A 19136-nucleotide genomic window follows, 5' to 3' on the forward strand; every position below is an offset into this window, starting at 1 on the left:
CATCAACGTTTAGTACTGAAATAGTGCAGGAGTTGTCAAATCGTTAAAAAAAAAAAATACACAAAAAAACTTTTGCCCTCCTTTTAAAACATTTGCGTCATTTGATTTTATTAAAACTTAATCAATAGTGCCACACCTGATTGAAAAGTCCTGTGGCAAATTCTGCCTTGCCACACGTCTTCCAGTGACCCTGTGTCTGTGTGAGAAAGCGTTTGCGAGAAAGATGATTCAATGTGCCACCTAGTGGCCATTCTGAATTCTATCAAGCAAAATACAATGAGTATACAAAACATTAAGAACACCTGCTCTTTCCATTTTATAGACTGACCAGATGAATCCAGGTAAAAGCTATGATCCCTTACTGACATCAGTTGTTAAATCCACTTAAATCAGTGTAGATGAAGGGGAAACTGGTTAAAGAATGTTTAAGCTTTGAGACAATTCAGACATGGATTGTGTATGTGTTCCAGAGGCTGAATGGGCAAGACAAAAGATTTAAGTGCCTTTAATAGGGTATGGTAGTAAGTGCCAGGCACACTGGTGTGAGACAAGAACTGCAATGCTGCTGGGTTTCACACACTCAAGTCTCCCATATGTATCAAGAATGGTATACCACCCAAAGCACATCCACCCAACTTGACAACTGTGAGAAGCATTGGAGTCTACATGGGCCAGCATCCCTGTCAAATGCTTTCGACACCAGGTGGAGTCCATGCCCCGAAAAATTGTGGCGGTTCTGAGGGCAAAATGGCTACAATTCAATATTAGGAAAGTGTTCCTAGTGTTTGGTATACTCTGTGTACATGATAAGAGAATAAATCACATCACTTTAAAACTTTCTGGTCACATGATTTCCTTTAATAAATTGAACCGAGAAAACACATATTACAAAATATCATCTTTTACAGTCACATGGTCACATGAAACCCAAAGCCAGATCTCTTCCCAATTTCTCCCGTCCCAAAACAAAACAAAGGAAACACAACCATGGACCATCGTTTTAACATGTAACTTTGTCTTTAAAGTAGAAAATAATCACACAAAACATATTTGCTGCACAGAGTTAGGCAGGGAGGCAAGAGATAACACAAGGCTATCAGAGATCATCAGGGAAAGCTTTGGAGAGAGGTGTGTGTGTGTGTGTGTGTGTGTGTGTGTGTGTAGGTCTATAGGTGTCCAGTCACTATGGGGTTGGGTGACCGGCTTGCTAGCTGTGAACAGAGGGTCAATGAAAGACTAGTGAGTATAGTAGAGCAGTTAATGACACAGTGTCAGAGTGTGTTTTCTGCCAGTGTGTAGCAGAGGAAGTATGAGGGTTAAGAGAGGCACACGAATCTGTTATTAGAGAGCGCGAGCGATCGAGAATGAACATGTTCATTTCTACATGGGAACGCTAACTGAGGCTGACATACATAGATTGAGCGAGAGAAACAACAAGAGGAGATAGGACTGAGACCCAATACCTTATTTTACAGTACCTTTGACCAAGGACACACAAGGTATGCTAATTTATTTTGAGCCATGCCTTCTCTTGTTAATGTGCCTTCCAGAACAGAAGAAACAACTCAACTCTTCCGTGTGGGCAAAGATCATTCAGGGGTTGCTAAGGACACAAAGGAGGCACGAGGTTGAAAGTCAGGAGCCCGCTAGCATGATGAGACTGACTGAGTAGTTAACTCGCTCGCAGTCCCAGTGTTTCACATCTGTACCCCTAGTTAACCACCTCTACATTTCAGACTTGTTCTTTGTTCCACCGGTGTCATACGTAGCAGACACCAACCCCCACCCATTCAACCGCAGATGAAAAGGAGTGAGGACACCAGACTCCAAAACCCACTGATAGCCTCGTAGTTAGAGGGCACTGCAGTAGACATAACAATCATTTGAGTTGCAAATGAAACAAAATAAAATCACAGCTGATCACATTCCATGTGTGGAACCAACTTCTTCAGCAAGTCAGGAGGTCGAGGAGGAGGGGCAGTGTTAGTGATTGAAGGGTGTGGAACTTTGTCACACCCCCAGGTCTAGAACCCTCACCAAGGCCCAACCCCAGTCTGTCTGTCTGTCTGTCTGTCTGTCTAGAGTGGGGCTTAGTTTGTCCTTTAGCCAAACCAACACTGGCATCTTCACAATAACATCCTCCAAATATCTAGACCCAAAGACCTGCTCTTTTCTCCAGACTAACAATCTCACAGCCATCTACCTCACATCTTCCAATATACACAACCTGCTCAGGTGAGCTGCTCTTCTGTTCCCACCTAGAGAGACTGGTCTATAGTATCATCATTATCAGTAGAGTAGGAGTCCCTGGCTCCTGTCCCTGTAGGTCGGTCCACTCTACCCCAGGTCTCTAAACAGGCCCACCCAGGATCAGCGAGCGGTCCTGTGGGCAAAGCGGAGGTCCTGGTCCTTGGGGAACTGTGCTGGGATAGCAGAGGCAGTGGGTTCCATGCCAGTAGGAGGCTCTCTGGCAGGGGATGGTTTAGGGGAGTCAGTCATCCAGGCAGGGGGTGGCTGTCCCCGGACAGGGGTGCCCACGGCGGGGGAGTGGTCCCTGCTGCGCTGGGGGGCCCCAGCCTCTGGGTCCTGTTGGGAGATGAGCTGCAGCAGGGCGGCTGCCACCGCCGGGCAGATGTCCTGGCCGGGCCCGGGCAGGGCTTCAGAGCTGGGCTGCTGCTGGCCAGGAGAGAGGAGGGCTGAGGGTGGAGGGCCAGGCGGAGAGGGGGGACGTCGCTCGGAGGATGGAGGGACCTGATTTGTTCCAATCTGCTGCTTCCGCTTGGTGACTGCACAGTCTGAGGGGGGAGTCAGAGAAAACAAGACAGTCAATCGGATATATTTACAAGAAACACAAAAGCACACACAGTTACAGTGAGATTTCACCTGGACATTTGTGCCATCTACACTACAGACACATTTTTATTCAATTCCCTTTAGTGAAATGTCCCAGGTAAGTGTTTGTGAGTGGGGTCTAGACAACGTAGAGCTGTATCTCCCACCGTGGCCAGCAGAGGGAGATCATGTACCATTCCTACCGCTGGATCCTCACCATCCAGTCAACAATATCGTTTCAGTTGGATAAATGTTTTCAATAGGCTACTGTAGAATTGGATGAGTAAAATGTGTAGCGGTCACGGGTTGATAATGCTACTAAATACCACAATTGTGAATATGATAAATGTTCATTCTCAAAACTAGGCTGGAATTGTGCCACCTACGTAATTCCTCCCCTCTCGGTTCATGGTATGTCATAAAATTCTTACGTAGGTGTTTAAAGTGTACCAATTTTTTTTTTTATGTTGACAGACAAGTCAGAATGTTGAGAGATGATGGAATATCAAAAGACCTCACGGTGACCTAAATAATCAACATAACATTTATTCACACACACGTATGTGAACAACAAAAGAAAGACGCAGGACATGGGGGGGGTGGGGGTGGGGGGGGGTTTACAACAATAATAATTGATTGGACCAATATAGCGCTTTTCGAGACACCCAAAGCACTTTACATAGTAGAGGGGAATGCTCACCTTAGGGTTTGTTCAACCCTGACAGACACTCAGTTATATTTCAACAACAATACGAGCATGGGTTATTATGGATAGGGAGGGGTAAAACCTGAAGTTTGGGGAGGGGGAGAGGTGCATAAAGCTGAGACAGAGAGAGATGCCTTCTCAGTCTGCTGCCATGGCTACCGGGAAACACTGCTGCTACAGTTGTTTCCTAGGCAACAGGGTTGTTGCGTTAAGTGACAACAGTAGGGTGACTACGGATACAGACTACAGAGGAGAACGCTTTACTAGCGTTGGATGATTGCGAGGACTAATGTAAAAGACAACATACAAACATAACATTTAAAATGTGTGATTTTAAATAAAAGTTAAATGAAGGACATGCAGGTGAAGTCTAAGGTTCAAAACCTTTATTTTTGCTTGATAATTTATTAGACTTTCTTCATAAAAATGTGGACATTACAGACTGGTTTTGAATCAATATATTTTTATGGAAAGAAGAACAATCCAAGAAACCTGCTTTAACAAATGGAGAAATGAGAGAGAAAGAGGGAATGGGAAAAGAAAACAGGGTGATAAAGAGGGGCAGGAGTGAAAGGGTGAAGGGGAGAGTGCAGTGGGAACCATTGTCTTTCTAACGCTGTAAAACTACAAACCTTCTCTTAGTTTACATTCACACCAATGAGAAAAGTCCTTGTGCCCAAAGCCCAGTCCATGTGACCTGGGCCGTCCGAAGCCACTCTGGTCAGACATCTTGAGGACTTGCCAACTTCATGTATGGTATGTTTCCACCTATGTGTGACTGAGTGGGTGAAAGTAGCCTTTGGAAGTAGGAGACGGGTGAGACAGACAAAAGGTGGATGGGGGTGAAACTGTTGGTGAGAGGAGGAGGGAGAGGTGGTGGGTCTAGACAACATAAAACTTCCTCAAAAAATATTCAAAGTAACCGTGGAATCTTTCTTTCGATTTGCCATTTAGTTAAGATCTTTCATCTCATCAGCTCGTTTATAAAGTCATTTACAACGGCTTTATGGTAAGCGGGAAAATAATTGGACGACAAGATCCGCACCATGACAAGATCGTCCACCAGTCTCCTGTGAGATCCCCTGACCCAGTGCTCTTTGCCCCTCCCCCTAGAGACTGAACCCAGACTTGCCCTTGCGGTCAGCAGTGGAGGCTGACGAACCGCGAGTCACCGCCTCCTCTGATTGGACGCCATTGCTCTCGTCGCCTTGCTCCGCCCCCTCGGCCTGCGGCTTGATGAGCTGGCCCAATAGGAGGGCCAGGAGGTTGGTCTGGTCATCCTGGCTGAGGGGCGGCTCGCTGTGGTGCGGGGAGGGCTCCTGAGGCTCTGGGGGAGGTTCAGGGGGCTGGGGCCTAGCCGGACCCTGGTCCTCTGAGGCCCCCCGGTGGTGGGAGGCCTCGGTCAGGGCAGACAGGGACTGGCTAAGGGTCTCTAGCTGCTGCTGGCTCTCTGGGTTGGAGGAGACGTTGAGGAGCTGGGCCATCTGAGGCAGGCTGAGGTCTGTCTGTCTCTGCAGCAGGTTCAACAGTACAGCCAGCTCTGTCTGGTTCAGCTGCTCCGCCGCAGCACCCAGGCCTGATGGGAGAGAGACAATGTTTACACATACTGTAGACAGCAGCCTGCTGAGAGCGTATGGAGACAACATGCGTTCACATTATAGACTTACAACAACTTTTGTCTACCTGTGCAGCCACTATCTAACCAAGGAGACATTTGGATAGGGGCATGTTCTTCTATAGTAGCAAACTGTGACTACTGTTTCTGCCTGACCTGCTAGCTCATTGGCAGAGATGGCTGAGGGTGGTGGTCTTCCCGGCGGAGGGGGCGGGGCTCCAGCTGGGCTGGCTTGGGGCCGGCTGTTCTCTCCACTGGAAGCCCCCGAGGGGTCCTTACGGGGCACTTTGGGCACAGGCACATCCTCGGGCAGCCCGCTCTGACGCTGGCGCCTCCGTTTCTTACTCCACAGCTCGTGGCAGTCCTGCCAGTGAGGGAGACTGGAGAGAGAGAGGGAGAGAGTATGATAAAGAGGCAAAAACAGGGTGATGAAAGTATGAGGGAGAAAAACAGAAAGAAAGGCTAAAGGTAAGTGTATGGGATATAAAGCGAAGAGGGGTGTTGGGTGTGACAGAAAGAAAGCAATAAGGGTTTGGGAGTATGGTGGTGGATAGTTTGAGGTTGTTCTCTAGATGTAATGGGCCCAGGAAAGGACAGGGCAAAGACGAGGTCCTCACTTGGGCGGGGACATCTTGCTGGGCTCCACGTTACACAGGAAGTCACTATTGAGGGCCTGTTCGGCCGTGCAGCGCCGCGCAGGGTCAAGGGTCAGCATGCGGTCCAGCAGGTCCAGGGCCTGAGCAGGCAGACTGACAGAGAGAGAGATGAGAGCGTGCGAGTCAAACAAATAGCATCAACAACTGATGTACTGACACAACTATCAGATTGATGAAAGGACTAGAAAATCCCGTGGTGTGCATGTCATGTTACGTACAAGGCAAACTCCTCGCGCAGCCGTCGGCGGTACTGTTTCTTGGGCTTCATGGTGTTGAAGTAGGGCAGCTTGATGACGTCAGGCCAGGCAGCGGGACACGGGCTCCCACACAGACGACTGAGACAGAGAGGGAGAGAGTTAGAGCTGTGGTAAACATGGACTGTATCCCAGATTGGAGCCTATTCCCTACATATGCAATGCTGTTGACCGAGGCCCTTAGAGCTCTGGTCAAAAGTAGTCCACTATATAGCAGGGGTATTCAACTACTATTTGAGAGGGTCCAGTCCCACAAATTTCCTAGGCGGCAAAGGTCCAGATGGGCAGCCATTTATCAGCGTAGTAACAAACCCCAACCTCAAAACCCATACGACCCGAAATGGTTCACACGCCTCTTGTTGGCGAAGAGAACATACTAATTTCCTGCAATTTTACACATTTTGCCATTTCTTATGTGTGTTCATATGATACTCGCGTGGCTCAATAAAATCTAAAATGGGGGACCAATGTGGGTCGAGGCCCCCGGGCACATCATTTGGCCATGATAACTACAAGATTTAGGTAGCTGGGTCAACTTACCTCTCTAGTTGACATCAACTGGACATTTATGACAAGTTAAAAACAGCTATTTAAGATCGGTCAGTGAATGACAGAGGAAACCATGCCCTTCCAAATTTAGAAGTCACACTCAACAGCAGTAGGTTCCAAAAAACAAAAGAAAGTCAGGACCCGCTGTCCGTATTGACCCCATTCTGGGTCTGGACTGCGGTCTGCCTGTTGAGTATGGCTGCTATATAAGAAATAGGTTGCCATGTCAGACAGGATTTTAACGTGGCAATGCAGTCTTCCAGGCAGCAGGGGGCAACACCAGCATACCTGATCAACTCTAACTGCAGCAGCTCCTGATTGGCCTGGAAGATGGGCTTCTTGGTGAACAGTTCTCCCAGAATACACCTGTGCACAAACATTCAATGGACAATGTTGATAACTCACATAAAAATTTAAATTAAGGATTTACCAATCTTGAGTTAGGATTTGTTAAGAGTGATAATTCATTGCCAGTCCTTAGGTTTAGAGCTCCGACTACTTCAGTCAAAATGATATATCAGTTTTATAGTGACACCATGTGGAAAAACAAGGTAAGTGCAATCTGTTTTCCTACATAGGAAGTTTGATTGGAGAATGTGTGTGAATGAAATGTGTCCAGGTAGATGGCAGTGTGTGGGTGAGTCGCGCTGAGCTGTGTGTGTGTGTGTACTAACCCGCAGCTCCAGACGTCGATGGCTGGAGAGTACCTCTCCTCTCCCAGGAGGAGCTCAGGGGGACGGTACCATAGCGTGATTACTTTATTAGTGTAGGGTCGACTGGAGAGAGCAGGGAAGGGAACATTCAGATAGAACACGCAGATACAGTACCAGTACCTCTACTCTGCCCTCCAGTGCCCAAACACCCACAATGCATCGCTCAACAATGGGCTGACGGAGGGAGAACCTCTTTATACAGGACACAGCACCACCAAGTGGGGAATCATTGGAATAGATAGGTGTTTTCATTCAGACTGCCTTTTCTCAATTGGATTTGCTCAACTCCAGCGTCCTCTCTCCTCCGTCTTCTCTCGCTTTCTTTTGAAGGTCAAAGGTAATCGAGGAGAGGTGAGGGAGCGTGGATGAAAATGTGCTTGTATGAAATGAGACTCCTCCACTCACAGATCATGAGGCAAATTAGGTTTACATTGGTGGATCCCAAAATAAATGTGTAAAGTGATCAACTAAATGAAGTAGCATGTTGTTTGTGTGCATGCTTTTCTCCTCCAACAAAACAAAAGTGGATTTAAAGAGGGTGTGGCAGGTATCAAAACCTCCGTGAAGGACTCTGGTAGGATACACATGACTATCCTCATGAAAGGTGGCTATCAAGGAGGGAAGGACACTGTTCCGGTCGCCTACTTACAAATTGAAATTTCCCGTGTCACAGAGGTCGTCGGACAGAGGTGAGAGGGTGGAGGACAGGGCTTTTTACCCAAATGAGAAAAGGCCAGTGTGAGGGTCAGTTTAAAAAGGTTTGAACCAGGGACAGGAAGGACCTCTGACTTTATGATGATGTCACCGTTGCGCCGAAGCAACTTGAAAAAATCCAAGTATCTCACCTTTCCTCCGAGTTGTAGAGGCGGGCCAAACCAAAGTCAGCCAGTTTGATCTGACCACTGCGCGAGGAGAGAGATAAAAGAAGTTAGAGACAGAGAATCAAACTCAATAACAACACAACTTATTGCATTTCTACAGCTGTTACCTTACACAACCCTAACTACAGAAGTGAATAATTCAATCACAACAGCGAGGCAGAGGAAAGAGCATTTGAATTCCCATGAAGGAAACGTTGCACATTGAAAGAAGCACCAGTCAAAAAGGGGAAAACCCAACCCTACTATAGCTACAACAATCATTTCAAACAACTCCCTGTGTTCACTACTCAAACCACACAAACTACTACCGTTGCCATTACCATAACATTCTAGGTTAGTGGGTCCATTGTTTATACCAGGGACCGACAAAGCTATGCTTTTCCCTCCTTGGGGAACTGCTTACATTAAAAGGTAGACTCAGCGAGGTGACGTAGCTGTTGTCAAGTCCCACGACAACTAAGAGCGTTGACGCGCGAGGCTGAACTCGGCCGCTGTTTTGGTCCCGTAGATACCACGGTGTAGCAGCGTGAGGTGCAGAGATACTCTGTGTGACGGGGAAGTCTTGACTCATCTCACGGTGCTGCCTGTCTTCTCGTTGAGTCTACCTTTAAAACTAGCACTGTGGAAGTGTATCATTTCAAATGGACAGTGAACCATCTCAGCGACCAGCCAGCAACATCTCACGGACCGGCCCATGGACCAGGGGTGAGATGTTGCTGGACCAGGGGTTGAAAAAAAACACTGTTCCTTCCCTCCTTCTGAACCTATTAGTGTTGTCACGACACCAACATTTAACTAATGATACTATACGAGGGGGGAAATCAGTGGCCTAGCATCCTGTTTGCCCCGTCTCCCGGACGCTTGTTCCCGTTTCCTAAATGTTCTGCGCACGTGCTACGCAAAGAACCTGTCACTGAAATTCACACTTCTACTCAATACAACGCAGTGCATTTAACTGCATAGAATGGCTGATTTGCTCATATTTGCAAAGGCCCTACCTGTGATTTGGCTGGAGGAATGGTCTGCATGGCATTGTAGCAGTAAGGGGAAAGCACTGCACGACACATTTACTCTTCAGTTAACACAGACACAGTCCCTCACACACGCCGTCTCCCAACTTAAAACGTTAGGCACCAAACACAATTTAAGGAGCCCCAGAAAGAGACATTTGATATAGTTTAGGCTTACCTCTATGAATCTAGCTTTGAAGCACATCTCATGAGTAGCAGCCCCTTCTCCGTTCTTCCTGTGCCAATCAAATTAGCCTAAAGCTACTGTCAAGTTACCAGATTGTTAGCTAGCTAGGTAACATGACTGAACAAAGTTAGCGACCTCGGATTCGTTTTAAAAAACTACCCGCGACATGGTTTGTGAAATTATATCTAATGCGCACGAATCCCGCTAGAAAGACAACAAGTTATCTCCGGTAATATTGCTCAGATGTTTTGTTGTTGTTGCAGTTTAGGCTAGAGACAAGCCGTTTTCTTTGCTGCAAAGCATGCCTGTCGTGACGCGGTGCTCCATTACCCCTCTCTGACACTCAGAGGCTGTATGACAGTGAACTCGCAAAGTCTACTCTGACTGGCCTATGTTCTTGGTTGGAACAGGCGACGAAATGATACAATGTATCAACATTGCTTGAACTGAGCGCTGCACCAATGTAACACACGTACAAATCTAACAGAAGCCATCGGGGTCTGCATCCACGCTCGCCATCACGGCTAAATTATATTTGAAAAAATAATGGAAGAATAGATGAGCATGAAGAGGGGATGGAGAGAGAAGCAGGTAGGGGATGCTGAGAGAAGCAGGTGAGTGAGGACTGGTAGGGGATGCTGAGAGAAGCAGGTGAGTGAGGGCTGGTAGGGGATGCTGAGAGAAGCAGGTGAGTGAGGGCTGGTAGGGGATTCTGAGAGAAGCAGGTGAGTGAGGGCTGGTAGGGGATGCTGAGAGAAGCAGGTGAGTGAGGGCTGGTAGGGGATTCTGAGAGAAGCAGGTGAGTGAGGGCTGGTAGGGGATGCTGAGAGAAGCAGGTGAGTGAGGGCTGGTAGGGGATGCTGAGAGAAGCAGGTGAGAGAGGGCTGGGTAGGGGATGCTGAGAGAAGCAGGTGAGAGAGGGCTGGTAGGGGATGCTGAGAGAAGCAGGTGAGTGAGGGCTGGTAGGGGATGCTGAGAGAAGCAGGTGAGTGAGGGCTGGTAGGGGATGCTGAGAGAAGCAGGTGAGTGAGGGCTGGTAGGGGATGCTGAGAGAAGCAGGTGAGTGAGGGCTGGTAGGGGATGCTGAGAGAAGCAGGTGAGAGAGGGCTGGTAGGGGATGCTGAGAGAAGCAGGTGAGAGAGGGCTGGTAGGGGATGCAGCTGGCTGATTATAGCCGCCATACGTGATAAGCGCACAAAAGTGAAGTGGACATTATTGGACCTGTGCATACAAGAGACTAGTGGCTGGTGCTTCAATTCAACCGACTTTATAAACCAAACCGACTTTATAAACCAAACCGACTTTATAAACCAAACTGACTTTATAAATATTTTCTAACAGGCAGCGGGTTCATTAGATCGGTAGGGCTGAAAGACTTCGTAGTCTCATAGGAAACGGTACAACGGTATGTTAAAATGTTGGTATCATAAGTGCCATGATGTTTTGGTACCGTGATATTACCATGCTACACTAGTACCTGTTGTTGAGCAGTATGTTGGAGCACTTGATGTCTCTGTGCAGGAAGTTCTTCTTGTGGCAGTAGTCCAGCCCCTCCATCAGCTGTCTCATGAAGCTCCTCACGTGTTCCTGGGAGAACTGACACAGCCCCGACTCCAGCAGACCCATCAGGTCATGATCCATGTACTCAAACACCAGGTAGAAGGCACCTGACGGGACAGGCAGGGGTAAGGATGATCCGCATACACACGCATACAGGCACAGACATACACCAAGCACAACCCCCCCACACACACACACACACACACACACCTTTGTCCTTCTTGAAGTCCAGTGCGTCCTGTTTGTCTGTGACGATCTCCTTCATGTTGACCACGCTGCGGTGGTTGAGCTGGCGGAGGATCTTGATCTCTCGGATGGCCGTGATCGGGAAGCCCTCCTTCTCATTGTCCAGACGCACCTTCTTCAGAGCCACCAGCTCACCTGGAGGGCAGGTAGAACAACATGAACATTAAGTCACTGTCCAATGTAAGAGGGTGGATGAAAACGTCCGTTTTATGGTAGCAACTCTGTCGATTGTCCTGATCAGAAGCTGAATAAAAAACACATTTGTCCAATGTACACGGACGCCCAACGGAAATGTGTCTTCTGCTTAATTTCAAACTCCTCTGAAAGACACGCATAGAGAGGCTGGAGCAAAGGGGACATGGGGAGGCGAGATCAGTCACAACACCCCGTGGCATACACACATACTGCAGGCGTGGGGATCCTTTGAGCCTCTCTCAAGAACAACGAAAACACAGGTATGCCAGTGAAAGGGCGACACACGGGGCTCTCACCGGTGTCTTTGTCCTTGGCCTTGTACACCTGGCCGTAGGTGCCCTCCCCGATAATGCCGATGATGTCAAACTTGTCCACGCAGCGTTTGCCCCAGTCGCTCTGTGTCTGTTTGCGTTCGCCATAGCGTGGACAGCAAAACCTAGACAGGAGAGCCGAGGAGACTTGCTATTAGGAAATGTTTTACCTCACGGAATAAGCCCTTGATGATAACTTTGTACTATCTTATGCTTATTTTTTTTCCCTTTCTATTGAAAGGAAATAGGCTGCGGTGGGAGAGGAGGGCTGTGGAAAAGAGGAGTGTAGAGAGGTGGTTTGAGGTGATTGATGAGGAGGAGAAGGGTAGGTTAGGTTGAGCAGATAGGAACTCACTTTGGTCTCTTCTTGAGAGCGGACTGGGGCGGAGGTGGAGCTCTGTAGACGGGGGACTGAGGGGGAGAGGGGTCTCCTCCGGCCAGCGTGGGGGGCAGCGGGAGGTCGATCAGAGACGGCCGATTCCGCACCTCTTTCTCCTTCCTGGAAGACCTCTGAGGAGGAGTGGACTTCTTCGGACTGATGGAGGGAGAGAGAGAAAAGGAGAGCGCGAGAGATTGAAGGTAGAGAAGGAAGGAGAGAAAAAGAGAGCGCGAGAGATTGAAGGTAGAGAAGGAAGGAGAGAAAAAGAGAGCGCGAGAGATTGAAGGTAGAGAAGGAAGGAGAGAAAAAGAGAGTGCGAGAGATTGAAGGTAGAGAAGGAAGGAGAGAAAAAGAGAGCGCGAGAGATTGAAGGTAGAGAAGGAAGGAGAGAAAAATAACATTTCATGAGTTTGGATTTTCTTTTCCTTATATGTCTGTGGCACAAATGTATCCCCAACTACCATGACAAAGGGATGTGGGGCCCATGAACTACAGTTTCACCTCAGCAGCCATTTTGGCCAGCGCAGTCCACTGTAGAGGAAGCACTGAATTTGACAAGGCTGCAAGGAGTTAGTAATGATTTTGAAGTCCCACGTAGGCCTGCTTTGACTACTTGACGTAGTCACGGTCTGATGGCAGCTAAACCATCGCCTACAGAGCATTCAGTTAGTCTGTTCAGAATTCCAGTACTGTACTGCAGGCAGGTGTGTGTTTCAGAGAGACTGACTGTTGGGGGAAACCTGAGCCTACAGTAAAGGCCTAACGACTGTTCTGTTGATGACTACACGTTTGCCAAGCAACAGGACTGGGAAGAGGATAGTTGTGTGTGTGTGTATGCACGTTTCATGGCTTACCTGTCCTGGCAGTCTCCCACTAGCATGGGTGGTAAAGGCAGGGGGGGCAGAGTGGAGGTCTTGTGGATGGGTGTCAGGCGAGCAGGGCTGCGAGTGGGCATGGGGGCAGGAGATTTGGACTGGGGAGACGACAATGAGGAGGAGGAGAGGGCTGTGGAGGGTGCGAGGATGGTCTCAGTCTGGCCCTGGGGTGTAGGTGGCTGAAGTTGGGTGACAGGGGTGGAGGGCAGAGGAGGTGGAGGTAGTGGGGTCGTCTGACCGGGGGGCAGAGGGGGAGCAGGAGATGAGAAGGGTGGAGATGCAGAGCCGTGTTCTTCCCCAACAAGAGTGTCCCGGGGCTGGGGTGCACTGGGTGGAGGCTGGAGGTCCGCGGCTTGGACAGTCTCTCTCTCAGGTACTCTCTCAGGCTCAGCTTTAGGGGGGCGTGAGGTGGACCCCTTGGTCTTGCGTGAGGAAGGTGGAGGGGAGGGGGGGCGAGCTGCAGCCACCGCAGCCTGGCGCTCCTTCTTCCTCCGGCTAAGCTCCGCCCCCAGGCTGGAGTTGAGTGGCAGGCGGGAGGAGGGTGGGGAGCGGCTGGTGGGCCGGCTGCTGTGAGACCCGCCTCCCCCGGCAGAGGACGAATGCTTCTTGTTGCGAGAGCGAGAGGAGGAGCGACGGGAAGAGGAGAAAGGAGGCGAGCGGCTCCGGGAGCGAACTGAGCGCCTGGAGAGAGAGGGAAGATGTTAGGAAAACAATAATTCCTTGTTGGCTGCAAGTTCTCTCTCTCTCTCTAAGTTGGGAGTGAGCACCAAGAAAGAGGAACTCGAAGGGAGGCCATTTGACATTACTGGGGCATTGTGCACTTGTGTATTAAGGTGTTTATAAAAACAACAAATGGCACGTCATTGCAGATGATAACTACCAAACGTGTGTTATGTTTATATAATGAGATAAGGCCATGCGGCAAGCTCACTCCACAGCTAGCTTGGCATTTCACCAATTGTGCTATGGAATTGGATCCTTTTCTATAACAACTGGTTTGTAAGTGGTCAACTGGCAGTCACGTGTGTTGGTGAGGCAGGACCCTGATTCAAGCTCAGTTAGAGGCAAGTTTAGGGAGGGAGTGCTATTTGCTAAGATAAAATGAGTTATGTGTAAATGTGGTCAGTGTGCGGTGTCTCCTTCCATATAAGCTACACTTCCCATTCCCTTAGTCAGCATACAAACATACAATTAGGTCAGTCAGGGGAACAACCTTTGCTTTAGTCTGAACTTAAAGTAGCCAATGTGTGTACAAACGTCCTCCGGAAGTCTACTGTCTTGTGAGTTAACCTCAACATTCCTCTGGCATTAGGCCAAATTCAGACACCTCATCACCATACATACTTTTGATAACCATCAAAGTAACCCTTATTCAAATGTGGGAGACGTAAGTATGAAAAGTACGAAGATTCTGAACATACTTAAAGGGATACTTTGGGATTTTGGCAGAGTGAGATAAACTCATCAATACCATTATCTTTGTGTCCAGTATGAAGGAAGATCGAGGTAGTTTTGCGAGACAATGCTAACTAGTTAGCAATTCATCTAGCGCTAGTTGGCAACTTCCTTCAAACTGCATGCAGACATAAAAATGGTATCCACAAGTTGATCTGACTCTTGGGAAGTAGATTTTTATTTGAGATCAGAAATCAGTTAAGAACAAATTCTTATTTACAATGACGGCCTCATAAAGGGCACTTGGAAGAAGATGGCACTGATGAAAATAATTAAGTATCCCTTTGACTGCGGAGACAACATTCAGATTCAATCATTTGTTTGAAGGTTAGGAAAACAAATTAACTAGTAGCAAGTGAACATGTCCCTGAGCATGAAGACTTATAATAGTCTACAAACTAAATCTAAAATTTGATTATTATAAGTTAATAACTGGGACATTGAAGTTAATTAGCTAGACTAAACAAATAGCCTACAGTTAGATACAGGCTTGACTGGCACCCGAGGGATGCAGCGGTCTAAGGTACTGAATCTCAGTGCTAGAGGTGTCACTACAGACCCTGGTTCGATTCCAGGCTGTATCACAACCGGACGTGATTGGGAGTCCCGTAGTGCGGTGCACAATTGGCCCAGTGTCATCCGGGTTAAGGTTTGGCCAGGGTAGGCCGTCATTGTAAATAAGAATTTGTTCTTAACTGACTTGCCTAGTTAAATAAAGGTTCAAATAAAATAAAAAGAAATAAAAAGACTACACCAACATGATTCACCAGCAGCATCTTTCAACAGTCTACTGACAGCAGAGAACTTTTTAACGATCACTATGGAGGGCCTAGTTTTATCGTACAGCTATGCCCCCTCCCTCCAACAGAAGCTCAAGGTCCACTCTCTGACGCAACACAAAATCAAAATGGCTGAATGTCAACAGCCTAACCCAAGGCTCTCTAACCCTGTCCCTGGAGAGCTACCATCACCCCGCTGTCTGGCTAGTGTAGTCTATCCCCCAATTTATGCCCTCTCCTGCTCCAAAGACCACCACAGCTCCTCATAGGGTTTCCCTAGACTGGAGCACAGGCCTTGCCTGTGTCTGTCTGAACCCAATGTGATGCCTCACCTGACTTCCATAGGTTTCCCTTCCCCCTCTACACCACATGGCAAGAGGCAACAACTCCCTGGCAGAAACAGCCCTGCATGTCACACAGACACATCTGAACATAGAATCAATGTCTCTTCCCTGACCATAGTTTTAAATAGCCTATACAGGACACTGCAACCTGGCCTAGCCATTCCCATTCCAACACCCTGAGGCTAGGAGCACAGGAGAGGAAGCTGCAGGTACTGTCTGTCACCCATGGCTCAACCTCAGCTGTCTAAAGCGCTGTCTCGACCACTTACGATTTAAAAAGGTGCAATATGCAGAAATCTCTCTGCCATTTCCTGTTTGCTAAAATTCTAATAGTTCTCCTAATTTCAGTTTGTGACTAAACAAGCAATGCATCATTGTACCAACTAAACTCGCTGTGAAATATTGTCTATAACCCAAAATATTGTATTTTCAGCTGTTTGAAGCCGGTGTACAAAACCGAAAGTAAAAGACGCAAAAACAAAACTTTACAGGAAGCATAGAAATAGCACACATAGAACGCATCTACTGCTTCCTAAACTTACTTTCAATGAGAATGGCAGATCTATAACTCACATTTCTATGTGAATTTGGTCAGGTCGCCCCCAAAAAATACATATTGCTGCTTTATCAAACACACAGTACAAGCACCTCCTTAGCACACAGACAAAAGGAGGTAGAAAAACAGTAGAAACAGTCAGTGGCCTGGCCCTGTTCCAGTATGACTAATGAGACCATCAACAATAACAACAACAGTTCATTACCACGTTTGGGGCCTTACTGGGTCTCTGTAAAAAGGCACATTGGGCATTTGTGAGAATCAATGTGTTAGACAGCACTGGTGAATATGCCTCTGTGTGTGGAGGTGCATGCCATGCATACAGTGAGTGAATAACCGACTGAGATTGGGTGGCTAGTAGTAGTCCATAGCTACATGTTAGTACTAGGCTGTGTCTCAAATGACACCATATTCCCTTTGTAGTCCACTACTTTTGACCAGAGTCTCGTGGGGCCTGGTCAAAAGTAGTGCTGTATAAAGGGAATAGAGTGCGATTTGGTACGAATTACGCAACTAGCATAAATGTGAATCTGTATATGAGGCAAACTGAATGGAAGGTGCCTGGGTCAGGCTAGAATACTCACCGGGACACAGGGCTAGCGCTGGAGGACCTGCGGTTACCATAGGGACTGATGGAGCGTCTCCTTGAGTAGGGGCTGTCGTCTCGCTCATAGCTGGAAGACCTCTGCCTGCTGGCGTAGGGGCTGTCTGACCTCTGCCTGCTCCGCCTGGACATCTCCCTGTAGGGGCTGGGGCTCTGTGGGGCCGGCCTGCGTCTCTGGTGGTGGTAGCTGTCCACCTCCTGGCTGTAACTACCGACCATGGGGCTTCCATTACCCCCTCTCCTTGGGGGGCTGGGGGACTGTGTAGGGGCTGTTACCTTCCGGCGAGGGCTCCCCCTGCTCGAGGAAGGCTGCCCCTTGCCCTTAGGGCTGGACTTGTGGCTCTTTGAGGACTTGCGTTGGCTCCTCTCTGTCCGGACCTTCTGAGAGGCAGAGGTGCTCTGGCTGGCGGTTGCATCCCCCCGACCCTCAAGCCCTTCTCTCTTCTGTGGCTTATCCTTACGAGACTTCCCAGAGCGGCCACCCTCCTTGCTGCGAGATGACGAGGAGGAGGATGTGGTGCTTCCCACACTAGCCGCCGTTTGGGCCTGGGAGGAAGGGGGCAACTCTCCACGCTTTGGCCCCAAGTCAGCCTCCAGCTGACCCTGACGACGTGACCCGGAGGACAGGGATGCTACAGAGGACAGAGAGGCCACCTTCTCCTTGACTTTCCCAGAGCTCCCTCTCTCACGGTCTTTGCTGCTTTTTTTCTTGGTACTCTGACCCCCTTCCCCAGAGTCTCTAACTTTGTTGGGATCCTTCGACTTTTTGCGCGAGTGTCGGTGCTTGTGTTCCCGACCATCTCTACCAACAGCCCCGCCACCATCTCCTTTACTATAATCTGGGACAGGTTCTAACCGATCCCCAGACCCTCTCTCAGCAGGCGGGTCCGAAAAAGTATCCGAATCGGAACTTATGTCGTCATATTCTACCAGCGGCTTCACGGCGCTAACGGAAGGAGGCGCTGTGGAGGCGAGCGCAGAAAAACCAGGGCCCTGAGCCACCTCGGACTCACGTCCATGTTTGGCTGATTTATGCCGTTTGCGCTTGGAAGAAGATGGCACTGACGACTTTGACTGGAGGTTACCGTCCTTGCTCGTCATGTTGCCCGCAGAGGTATGAGGCAGGACCAGGGGCTGGTGTAGCCCACTGTTGCCGCTCGTTGTTTGGGGTGGCAGGGCAACGCTACTGTTGGATTCCGGCTTCCTCTTGGTCCCATGGTGTCTATCCGACCCAGGCATTCCTCACGTCAGCGGCGGAACCTCTCCCGAGCGTGGGCCTCTGTAGCCGAGATAATACATTAACGGGAGAGTAGTACTCCGAAATCCGGTAAAATTAGATCCAGTGTTCTAAGCAAGCCGACAAATAGAAATGAGTCTGCCCAGGTTTAGTCCTCACGCATTATCCAAGTCGTTCGGCAGCATGGTTTGTCAAATCAGAAAAATAAAGGTTGCTAGTGCCAAAAAAAGCCACTAAAATGAAGGCCTGTGCATTTAGCTAGTTAGAGAAACTGGCTGAAAGGCCCAAACAATAAATCGGAGCATTGTGCGCTCTTCTCCGTGTCTATTTGGCTAGCTAGCTCTGTGTAGCTAGCATGCTGTTTGGTAAAAAACGAAAGAAAAAAATAAGTCCCTTTTCTTTTAGATTCCCTTGTCCGGTGCCAAGCTTAGTTTAGGTGTTATTGTTCCTTAGATTTACGGTTTTGGAGTTCAATAAACAAACAGTTAGCCGTCATTAACAGCCGATGTTGTTTCTCGAACAAAATGAAAACTTGACCCGGTTGGTACTGTTTACATGGTCCCTTTTAATATAATTTTATCTCTTGTTAATTTGATATTGATCAGAAATTATAGTATTTTCATGTGCAGTAATTGTTCCAGTTTATTTTTAATGGCTCTGGGAATCAACCAGGCCTATCTTTAGGGCGATGATAGTGGATTTAATAACATCCACAGCCCTGTCAAGAGACGACAACCGCCATTGTGGCTCCTGTTATAAATTCTGCAACTGCGCTCTTATCGTTATCGCCCTATGACTAGTACCGGAAGTCTCGACGGCTGTCATTCTTCATGGTAGCTCAGCAACAGCCTATCCCAAAGCGTTATCCAGGGAGCTGCACCGCCAACCGCCCTTGGCGAGACGTAATTTTTCACCTGTAGAGGGCCTATTAAATATAACTTTCTTTCCATGAAAGTCAACATTATTGTTTTCCAACTACATTAGCTAGCTTGTAAATAATTTAAACAACTTCAGAAGTTTTATAACAAAATACGGAACACAAAAACGATACGGGTAGAATAATGTGTCAACATTTTATTAAGAAATTAAACAGAAAGTGGCCCTGTGCAGCCGTCCAACAGCTAGCTATGATGTGTAAATACAGATTACTGAGACCCCGCTGACGCAAAACATAGCAAACTGACACTAACCG

General features: G+C 48.3%; 1 protein-coding gene and 1 non-coding gene across 2 annotated transcripts; both read right to left on the reverse strand.

Annotated features, from left to right (window-relative positions):
• Positions 1-2235: 2235 nt before the first annotated feature.
• Positions 2236-18714, reverse strand: LOC139364656 (cyclin-dependent kinase 12-like). The gene is made up of 14 exons (XM_071101586.1): positions 16688-18714; positions 12949-13650; positions 12071-12250; positions 11701-11840; positions 11174-11344; positions 10881-11070; positions 8171-8227; positions 7287-7388; positions 6901-6978; positions 6028-6144; positions 5771-5902; positions 5310-5533; positions 4671-5114; positions 2236-2795 (listed from the first exon to the last, which is right to left on the reverse strand). The coding sequence occupies exons 1-14, from the start codon at positions 17944-17946 to the stop codon at positions 2371-2373; spliced, it is 4221 nt and encodes a 1406-aa protein (XP_070957687.1). The 5' UTR covers positions 17947-18714; the 3' UTR covers positions 2236-2370.
• Positions 12523-12659, reverse strand: LOC139365349 (small nucleolar RNA SNORA5). Its single transcript, XR_011626636.1, has one exon. It is a non-coding gene; the product is annotated as a small nucleolar RNA SNORA5 (small nucleolar RNA).
• Positions 18715-19136: the final 422 nt, after the last annotated feature.

This window comes from Oncorhynchus clarkii, chromosome 13, assembly GCF_045791955.1.
Source record: "Oncorhynchus clarkii lewisi isolate Uvic-CL-2024 chromosome 13, UVic_Ocla_1.0, whole genome shotgun sequence".
Classification (NCBI taxonomy): Eukaryota; Metazoa; Chordata; class Actinopteri; order Salmoniformes; family Salmonidae; genus Oncorhynchus; species Oncorhynchus clarkii.

Bases quoted from the DNA above. Each gene is read 5' to 3' on its own strand.
- LOC139364656 (XM_071101586.1), bottom strand. From the start codon at position 17,946: ATGCCTGGGTCGGATAGACACCATGGGACCAAGAGGAAGCCGGAATCC. The intron at 11,345-11,700 runs GTGAGAGCCCCG...CCTGCCCTCCAG, and splicing joins GGCCAAGGACAAAGACACCG to GTGAGCTGGTGGCTCTGAAG. The intron at 5,115-5,309 runs GTCAGGCAGAAA...CTCTCCCATCAG, and splicing joins CTCTGCCAATGAGCTAGCAG to GCCTGGGTGCTGCGGCGGAG.